This window comes from Chiloscyllium plagiosum, chromosome 14 (genome assembly GCF_004010195.1).
Source record: "Chiloscyllium plagiosum isolate BGI_BamShark_2017 chromosome 14, ASM401019v2, whole genome shotgun sequence".
Taxonomy (NCBI): domain Eukaryota; kingdom Metazoa; phylum Chordata; class Chondrichthyes; order Orectolobiformes; family Hemiscylliidae; genus Chiloscyllium; species Chiloscyllium plagiosum.
In genome coordinates this window covers 64,607,547-64,618,461 of record NC_057723.1, presented here as the reverse complement: position 1 = coordinate 64,618,461, position 10,915 = coordinate 64,607,547, and the positions used below count along the sequence as shown (strand labels likewise).

The 10,915-nt window shown below is 41.4% G+C and overlaps 1 protein-coding gene across 1 annotated transcript in view; it reads left to right on the top strand.

Moving 5' to 3' along the window:
• Window positions 1-9,533: 9,533 nt before the first annotated feature.
• Window positions 9,534-10,915, top strand: part of LOC122556853 (putative ammonium transporter 1) — a 96,704-nt gene continuing 95,322 nt past the window's right edge. The window contains exon 1 of the mRNA XM_043704108.1: window positions 9,534-9,740. Coding sequence (XP_043560043.1) covers window positions 9,671-9,740 — 70 coding nt within the window. The 5' untranslated portion in view covers window positions 9,534-9,670. The remainder of the gene's footprint in view (window positions 9,741-10,915) is intronic.

The following is a 10,915-nucleotide window of genomic DNA, read 5'->3' as shown; positions in this document are numbered from 1 at the left end:
CAGAGTGCAGTGATGGCCGGGACGCTAAATGTCTTCAAGGCAGAGATTGATAAATTCTTGATGTCACAAGGAATTAAGGGCTACGGGGAGAATGCGGATAAGTGGAGTTGAAATGCCCATCAGCCATGATTGAATGGCGGAGTGGACTCGATGGGCCGAATGGCCTTACTTCCACTCCTATGTCTTATGGTCTAAAGCAGCTGTTTCCCTTACTTGAAGGGTCAATAACAAGGAGGATTAATTTTAAAGTGAAAGACAGGAGGTTCAGAGGGGATTTCAGGAAAACTTTTTTCACCCAGAGGATGGCAGAGGTCTGGAATTCACTGCTTGGGAGGATTGTTAAGGTGAGAAACCGCACAACCTTTAAAAAGTACTCAGCTTAGTACTTGAAATGCCATGACATTCACCTCCATAGGTCTAGTGCAGTAAAGTGGGACTAGTGTAAATAGTAATATATTTTTGGCAGTAGAGATTCAAGAGATCAAAGGGCCTCTTCTGTACTTTATGATTCTGCAATTAATAGTACAGCGGTAGATCAGAGATTGGAATTCCTACAAGAAGTTTATGGGCGACATGGTAGCACAATGGTTAGCACTGCTGCCTCACAGCGCCAGAGACCTGGCTTCAATTCCCGCCTCAGGCGACTGTGTGTGGAGTTTGCACATTCTCCCTGTGTCTGCGTGGGTTTCCTCCGGGTGCTCCGGTTTCCTCCCACAATCCAAAAAATGTGCAGGTTAGGTGAATTGGCCACGCTAAATTGCCCTTAGTGTTAGGTGAAGGGGTAAATTTAGGGGAATGGGTGGTGGGTCGGTGTGTACTTGTTGGGTCAAAGGGCCTGTTTTCACACTGTATCTAATCTAAAAATCTAAAGTAACTCACCTCCTGTCTCCCCAAAACCTGTCCACATCTGTAAGGCACAAATCAGGGGTGTGATTGAATACTCTCCACTTGCCCAGATGAGTGCAATTTCATCAACACTCAAGAAACTTAACGTCATCCAGAACGAAGCAATTTGCGTGATTGGCACCATATTCACAAGCACTCACTCCCTTCAGCACTGGCAGAAGCAGCAATTTATACCAACTACAAGCGGTACTCAGCAATTCACCAAGGCTCCTCCATTAATCCATTCTAAAACCCAGACTACTAAACTGGGACAAGGGCAGCAGATACATGTGAACATCACTACTCGCAAGTGCCTTTCCAAGCCACACAACATTCTGAATGAGAACTACATTGCCATGCCTTCACTGTCATTGTTCAAGATCTTCCCTCTTGAACAGCATTGTGTGTTTGTCTTTGAAAATGGACTTCAGCAGTTCAAAGTGGCAGCTCAGTACCATGTTCTCAAGGGCAATTAAGGATGATGTCCATTTCCTGAGAGAGAATCACAAAAGGAAGTGTCGGACCTTATTGAGAGTTGCCTTTTATTGTGTTAAACATTAAGCAAGCCCCTCTCAACTTGACACAAACAATTCCATAGATATTTTTCATGTTATGTTGAATGTCTAGGACAGGTGGAACTTGAACCTGGCTATCTGGCCAAGAGTTAGGGACGCTATCACGGTGCCAAAGGGTCTAAACACAAATGATTCTGTAACACTACTTTGAAAGGATCAGGCATTCTTCATTTTGTCCTGTTAATTATATATTAAGTGGGTGGTCAGTTTCATTCAGTTGGTGAAAATTAATTATGGATTCACTCACACCTACATGTATAGAAAAAGGCAACGTTTATGCATTTATGATTGTCAGTTTGGTAATGCATGTCATCTCTGTAATTATACAATATTACTAAAGTATAAAAATTAGGTTCCAGTTCTACCCTTCACCACATAGCTGAGTACTGACATCCGTACGAGCCTTTAGTTATATAGCTACTTATCTCGCTTTTCCTTAAATACATTAATGCTATTCACATCAACACGGTGGCTCAGTGGTTAGCACTGCTGCCTCACAGGGTTCCAGGTTCGATTCCAGCCTTGGGAGACTGTGTGTGTGGAGTTTGCACATTCTCCCCTTGCCTGCGTGGGTTTCCTCCGGGTGCTCCGGATTCCTCCCAAAGACCAAAGATGTGCAGGTCAGGTGAATTGGCCATGCTAAATTGCCCATAGTGTTAGGTGCATTAGTCAGAGGGAAATGGGTCTGGGTGGATTACTCTTCGGAGGGTCGGTGTGGACTGGTTGGGTCGAAGGGCCTGTTTCCACACTGTAGGGAATTTAGTCTAATCTAATCTAAACTATTCACATGGTAGCAAATTTCACATTCTAACCATGCTCGACATAAAATGTTTCTCTTTAATTTCTACATATATGTAAAACCATAATTTACAGGAGCAGTATTGGGCTATTCAGCCCATCAAGTCTGCCCTATTATTCAATTATGGCTGCTACATTTCTTAAGCCCACTCTCCTGCCTTCTCCCCATAACTGTGTGGAGCCGCAGAAAATGGGGGAGATACTAAACGAATATTTTGCATCAGTATTTACTGTGGAAAAAGATATGGAAGATATAGACTATAGGGAAATAGATGATGATACCTTGCAAAATGTCCATATTAGAGGAGAGAGTGCAGAATGTCTTGAAAGGCGTAAAGGTGGATAAATCCCCAAGACCTGTTCAGGTGTACCCGAGAACTCTGTGGGAAGCTAGAGAAGTGATTGCTGGGCCTCTTGCTGAGATATTTGTATCATTGATAGTCACAGGAGAGATGCCGGAAGACTGGAGGTTGGCAAACGTGGTGCCACTGTTTAAGAAGGGTGGTAAGGACAAGCCAGGGAACTATAGACCAGTGAGCCTGACGTCGGTGCTGGGCAAGCTGTTGGAGGGAATCCTGAGGGACAGGATGTACATGTATTGGAAAGGCAAGGACTGATTATGGATAGACAACATGGTTTTGTGCGTGGGAAATCATGTCTCACAAACTTGATTGAGTTTTTTGAAGAAGTAACAAAGAGGATTGATGAGGGCAGAGTGGTAGATGTGATCTATATAGACGTCAGTAAGGTGTTTGACAAGGTTCCCCATGGGAGACTGATCAGCAAGGTTAAATCTCACAGAATACAGGGAGAATTAGCCATTTGGATACAGAACTGACTCAAAGATAGAAGACAGAGGGGTGGTGGAGGGTTGTTTTTCAGACTGGAGGCCTGTGACCAGTGGAGTGCCACAAGGATCGGTGCTGGGTCCTCTACTTTTTGTCATTTACATAAATGATTTGGATGTGAACATAAGAGGTACAGTTAGTAAGTTTGCAGATAACACCGAAATTGGAGGTGTAGTGGACAGCGAAGAGGATTACCTCAGATCACAACTGGATCTTGACCAGATGGGCCAATGGGCTGAGAAGTGGTAAATGGAGTTTAATTCAGATAAATGCGAGATGCTGCATTTTGGGAAAGCAAGTCTCAGCAGGACTTATACACTTAATGGTAAGGTCCTTGGGAGTGTTGCTGAACAAAGAGACCTTGGAGTGCAGGTTCATAGCTCCTTGAAAGTGGAGTCACAGGTAGATAGGATAGTGAAGAAGGCGTTTGGTAAGCTTTCTTTTATTGGTCAGAGTATTAAGTACAGGAGTTGGGAGGTCTTTTTGCGCCTGTACAGGACATTGGTTAGGCCACTTTTGGAATATTGCATGCAATTTTGGTCTTCCTCCTATTGGAAAGATGTTGTGAAACTTGAAAGGTTCAGAAAAGATTTACAAGGATGTTGCCAGGGTTGGAGGATCTGAGATGTAGGGAGAGGCTGAACAGGCTGGGGCTGTTTTCCCTGGAGCGTTGGAAGCTGAGGGGTGACCTTATAGATGTTTATAAAATTATGAGGGGCAGGGATATAGTAAATAGACAAAGTATTTTCCCTGGGGTCGGGGAGTCCAGAATTAGAGGGCATAGGTTTAGGGTGAAAGGGAAAAGATATAAAAGAGACCTAAGGGGCAAAGTTTTCACACAGTGGGTGGTACGTGTATGGAATGAGCTGGCAGAAGAAGTGGTGGAGGCTGGTACAATTGCAACATTTAAGAGGCATTTGGATGGGTATATGAATAGCAAGGGTTTGGAGGGATATGGGCTGGGTGCTGGCAGGTGGGACTAGATTGGGTTGGGATATCTGGTAGGCATGGACGGATTGGACCGAAGGGTCTGTTTCCATGCTGTAAATCTCTATGACTATGAATCTATAATTATTGATCCCCTGAATAATCAAGAACCCATCTATCTCTGTTTTGAATTACTTTGCTTCAACAGCTCCTCCAGCAATGAGTTCCACATATTGGTCACTCTCTGGCTGGAGAAATTCCTCCTCATCTTAGTTCTAAATGGTTGTCCCTTCACTCTGATGCTCTAACCTTGGGTCCTAGTCTTTCCTACTTGTGAAACATCTTCTCTACAACCACAATATCTCAGTATTCTGTAAGTTTCAATTAGATCCTCCCTCATTCTTCAGAACTCACTAGAGGACATACCCAGAGTCTTCAACCGCTCTTAATATGACAATTCTTTCATCCCTGGGATCATTCTTGATAAAACTCTTCTGGACCCCATCTAACATGAACATATTTTCCTTTCGATACAGAACCTAAAACTGCTCATAATATTCCAAATGCGATCTGAAGAGTGTCGTCCACAGCCTCAGCACTACATTTCTGCTCTTGTATTTTAGCTCTCTTGAAATGAATGTTAACATTGCATTTGCCTTTCTAACTACCAACTAAACCTTAATATTATCCGAAAGTGAATCATGATCTCAGACTAGCAAGTTCTTTTGCACTTCTGATTTCTGAAGCCTCTTCCAGTTTAGAAAATAAACATGCCTTTATTCTTCCTACCAAAGTGCATAACCTCACACTTTGTCACACTGTATTCCATTCCATCGGCCACTTCTTGATACCCACTTACCTGATACGTCAAGTCCTTCTGCAGCCTCTCCACTTTCTCAATACTACCCATCCCTCCACTTAACTTTGTGTCATCTGCAAAGTTAGTAAAAATGCCCTCAGTTTCTTTGTCTAGATTGTTAATATATAACATGAACAGTTGTAGTCCTACTAACCCTTGTGGAACTCCTGAAAAAGCCATCCTGAAAAATGCCCGTTTATCCCTACTTTCTGATTCCTGTCAGTCAGCCATGATAGCATCTTGCCCCTAACACTATGGGCTCTGAACTTATTTAGAAGCCTTGTGTGACACCTTGTTAAATAGATGACATTTACTGGGTCTCTTTTGTCTAAGTTGCTCATTACCTCCTCAAGGATTTCTAACAGACTTGTCAGACTTGACCTTGCCTTGATGAAGCCATGCACACTCTGCTCCATTTCACAATGCGCTTCCAAATACTCCGCAATCTTTAATGATGGACTCCAAAAACTTATCAATGACTGAGGTCAGGCTAATTGACCCAATGTTTCCTGTTTTCTGCCTCCCTCCATTGTTAAACAGAGATGTTAACATTAGCCATTTTCTAGTTCTCTGGGACCCTCCCTGACTCCAGTGATTCCTGAAAGATCACCACCAACAGCTCTACAATCTCCTTCAAAACCCTGGGTGTGGTCCATTTGGTCTGAGTGATTTATCCACCTTCAGACCTTTCAACTTCCCAAAACCTTCTCTTTCATGTTTGGCACTGCACTGATCTTTAATCCCTGACTTTAAGTTCTGCTATGATGCTGGTGCCTTCCACTGTGAAAACTGATACAAAGTATCAATTCAGTTCCTCTGCTATTTCTTTGTCTCCTGCCCACCTTCCAGCCTCATTACTTTTCTGGAAACTGTACTAACCTTTGCTGATTCCTTCCCTGCCTTTAACTTGTTCCATTATTTTCCAAGCAACTGAATGGCTTTGAATATACCCCAATACCACAATGCTATAGTCAGTATGCTCATGCTCCCAATAGCTCCCATTGTCATTCACACAGGGAGAAAGAACCTCAAACCTTTGACAAGCTCAAGAGCTGAAATTCCTTCAACACGATGTCCTGGATTTCTCTTCCTGCTTGACTCTTCTTCACATCTTTATGTCCATGATCACGTACTGAAATTGAGGTAGTAACCTAATGAGTATGGCTGCCTCCTGAATCACCTGTCTGGATAACTCTTCCCCGTCCCTGAAGTGTCACAGTGTTCAGTTATATTCCAGCTTATCAACTCTGAACTGGAGTTCCTCAAGCAACTAATACTTGCCACAGGCATGGTCACGGTTGAACTCAAAGGGGTCCATCAGCTTCCAAATCATGCAGATACATTGCTTGACTGGCATCTCTGTTTTAATTACTCAGTTCTTAATTTGATTTTTAAAACATTTAATACTGCTCTTTTAGTTTGTGGCTCAGGGAGGCAATGGTCACATTGCCTCCAAATTCACAGAACTATGTACTCACTCAGGCTATGTCTCACTCTGGATGTAATTTCTCTTTCCTGACCACGAGACTTACTTAGTCCTGTTTGCCCGACACCAGTCAGTGCAGTTAAAGCTGGCAGACCTGATATTTGATTTGGGTCTCCCTCTGCCATGGGTAAAATGAGGTGGGGTGTGATGAGATATTCATGTCACCATGATTTGGCCATTCTGGGGTCACAATAGGCTCAAGGGCGAGTGACAACCCAACATCTCCAACAATCTTTGTAAAATGCGAAGGGTGGAATAAGCAGTAAAAAAGGTTTACAAGCCCCTCTGTCTTCAAGCATACTGGTAGGAGAGATTTCTGCCATTGAGTTATGATACAGCAGACTGGCCCAAATTATACATAATCAAACTGTTAGGTGTGGTCTCCAAAGGATACAATTAGAAATTACTTGTGCTTCAAATGAACACTTTCCTATTTCATAATACATATGATGAGTGGCTAGTTACTATATGTGATTCATAGACTTGGTTGATGTTTAATATTCTTAAAGTTTGCATAAAGAAAACAGCTCACTTAGAGGGAAACAGAACAAAATGGCAAACTACTGTATCTTATTTGTAATTTGCATTTCGTGCGAAGGGAATTGTTTTGCTGGCCTTCGTTGTCTGAACAGATCACTGCTCCATCCTGACATGCTTGACAAAGTAAAATTAATTTATTTTATTTGCTGGTTAATGTGCTACAACCTGCACTTCCACATTGACTTATGTTTTCTCTGAAATGGAGAGTTAAAACTAAAACATTACTACTCATGAGATGAGATATTGCCTTGCTTTCATTAATTTCAGGCAGTAAAGTCCCTATCCAATTCAGATTTATTTTGGAAAAAAAAAAGCCATTCTTATACAAGCAAAATACTGCACCTGCTAGAAATCTTAAGTTATGAGCAGAAAATGCTCCATCGGTCTAGCAGCATCTGATGAAAGATCTTCAGCCTGAAATGTTAACCGTTTCTCTTTCCACAGATGCTGCCAGATCCTCTAAGATTTTGTTTCTTTGTGTCAAATTAATTCCTCATTAAAAGATAGAATTTTTAAAGATTAAAGATGCATGTATATTATTGGAATCACATTGTATTGCACATAACTATTTTGTTGTTGTTAATACAATGCTTCTGTATTTTATGTTTCTTACAGTAACTGTGTAGTATCTACTAAACTTTCACATCCAATTTAGTAGTCCCACAGTAATCTTCAAAACTTAGATTATACTGCATACCAGTGTTACAGAAAGTGGAAAAACAGGATTTTGTAAGAGCGAGCATTTAATTTTTTTTAGGGTTCTGGACATTCCAAAGTATTATTAAGGGCATGAAGTTATTTTGAAATTTAGTCATGATTCTAATATAAGAAGCAACAGCTAACTTGCACACAGAAATGTCCCACAAACTGCAACGTACACTGAAAAACATTGACACTCAAGTTCCAAAGAGAAGCAAAAACTGAAAGTGTTTTTCTCGATGAGGTTGGTTTTGCTATGCTGCTCAGAGATGGGTTTCAGTTGAAGTGAAACTGTGGTCTGTTTTCAATTAGTTTATCTGCTTGTGAACATTTCTCAGATCATTTATGATTTATAAATCCATTAAATAAAGAAGCAGAAATAGAGTCAGGTTGCCTGCAAGTCAGAGCAAAAGAAAGTCTCCTCCTTTCCCTTGAGAACTCCTCTTAAGATTTTCACAAGGGCTGCTATTTGATTTTCAGAAGAACCTTTTATCATTCTTACCAACTCACTTATTGGCTATGTAGTCACAGAACATTACCTTCTTTAATTGTGCTGACGTATGGCATGTATGGACTCACACAGAAGCAGGATTAGAAAGAATTAATTGATAATTAGCAATTTACCATTAAAGTCTCAACAGACAAGGAAAACATTAGTTTCTTAGATACCACAGTACTGAAACTGGCACAAAATGAACTGTAAACAATCGGAACACCCAAGTAATATACAATGAACATAAGACAAAAGGGAGAATTCCCTGATCCTCTTCAAAATAGTGTTAGAAAATTATTTATATTAAGTTTAGGAGGTTTGCTTTAACAGGTATAAAATAGTGCAATGTTTTTCAAGATAACAAACGTACTTCTTCAGACAAAACACACCTTCCAAATTGGCCACAACTAATTTGTTTTCACTGCATAATTACAAAGATGGAACACCTAACCCTAGATCTCATATTTAAATCTGACAATTGACACAGTTGTCATTACACTAGCAACCACTGCATTTTACCCCAGAGTTAATGTTGAGCTCTGTGCAATCACACAGGGGAGATGTGATTATACCAGAGAGGGTGCAGAGGTGACTTACCAGGATGTTGCCAAAACTAGCAAGTTTTCAACTGATGCAGACTCGATGAGCCAAAGGACCTTTTTCTGTATTGTCGACCTCCATGACTCAAAGAACATATGCAATCTTATGTCAGGGATTCCACATTCACTTGATACTTCACTGACTTCAGATTTTCCTGGTTCCCAGTTAGCTAAGTATTCATTTGAAGACAAGTTTAAAACGGTTGTCTCTTCTTTACAGTATTTGCATTTCTCTCACCCCTCTTTTCACCACCCACATGCCACAGCCTCCATATTGACAGAACTCCCGACTTTCCCTCACCCCCTAAAAATCAGATGACTCTTCCACAAAACGCAGCTTCCAGTTCCTCTGGGCCTGGAGCTGGACACAGGTACTGTTTTATCCTGTACACACTGAAAAGCAGGGTCTGAAGAACGGTGACTGGACACAAAAGGTTAATTCTGTTTTCTCTCCACAGATGTCAGACTTGCTGAATTTCTGCAGCATTGTTCTGGTTTTATCTTTGAAAGGATGAGCAAATTCAAAACAGATCAAAACTGAAACCCATCTGAGCAGCATAGCAAAACCAACCTCATCGAGAAAAACACTTTCAGTTTTTGCTTCTCTTTGGAACTTGAGTGTCAATGTTTTTCAGTGTACGTTTCAGTTTGTGGGACATTTCTGTGTGCAAGTTAGCTGTTGCTTCTTATATTAGAATCATGACTAAATTTCAAAATAACTTCATGCCCTTAATAAGTGAGGAAATGGTTAATAAACTTGGTGCATTAATTTGTAAAGATAATAACAGTGAGGAAACTATCAAATATTAAATGCTGACCTTCTTATTGTAAACAAGAACCAGGCCTAACCACCTCCGCGGCAACATCATGTGGTGTCGGAGGCGCGCGGGCGATCACGTGGCACCTCCCTAAAAACCGTCCGTTGGTGGTCACGTGAGCGAGGCAGTGGCAACAGGGCGCCATGAATATTACTATCGATAAGGAGTCGCTTAACGACGGCTTCGTCACCCTCTGCGGAATCTGGGTGCTCTGTGAGTGAGAGAGAGCGCGGTCTCACTCGCTCTTCTTTAACAAACCATAGGTAGCTGTAGCTTGGGCGGGCGGGATCGTGAGTGGAGCGAGGAATGTCAGGAGGCTAGGGATGTTGGGGAGCAGCCTGAGGTTTTGGGGTTTTAGTGACAGAAACACTAGCCCCACGAGTGTGAAGTGGGGATAGAACGCAAATTCCCGCTGTCTGCCCACATAGTCCGGTCCTGTTCGTTTGGAATGGGTAATATTGGTGTGCTCAAACCTGGGGAGGTGAATCTTTTCAGGACCCTTACACATATCCCTTCTGAGATCAATGAACTGCGTATTCACTCAAATGGAAACTGCAGTTTTTCAGGTCACACTTAACTAGACACTTCCCCTGCAGTATCCCCAAGCTCATTCATAACAGTTTTTTTTCTTTTTGCACACTATTTCTGATCTATCCAATGCCCTCATTCCCTAATTAAAGAATAATTCTTGTTAGCTATCCTGTCTGATTTTCGTGACTAACTGGGACTAAATGTCTGATTGTTTAAAAGAAAAAATGAAAGAACTGTGGATCTAGAAATCAGAAACAGATAAATTGCTGGAAAAATGCATCAGGTCTGGCAGCTTGTGAAGGATGTTAGCGCTGTTTGCTCTCCGTAGATGCTACCAGACCTGAGTTTTTCCAGCAATTTCTGCTTTTGTGACAGTGAAAACATTGTTTATGTTGCATTTAAAGCATACTATAGAGATATAAACTTGGGTTTACACCTGTACTAGCAGTTCCCTCTAAGTCAGGAAAGCAGGGCATCTGTGGGATAGATAGAGTTGTTTTATGAAGCACAAGGTAGCAACTCTCCAATACCAATGTGTAACTGGCTTTCATGTGAGGAAAGTACCAAGGCTCATATCTGTATCTCCTGACAGTGAGTTTGGAAATGTGTAGTAGGCAAGAATATGGAGAGAAACATTTCCATAATTTTGCAAACAATTTGTTGAGCACAAGTTTAGATCTGATTACAATTCAGATGTGATTGTGAGTAACATGGAAGTTTACTGGCAGGTTGTCCATGCAAATGGTCTACCATGCAGTAAAACTGAAAGTACAGCGAAAGATAACTTGCCATGACAAATGTTTTGTAAAGGAAAATTGTAGGATAGCTCAAGGAGTGTTTTACACCTTGTCATGAAA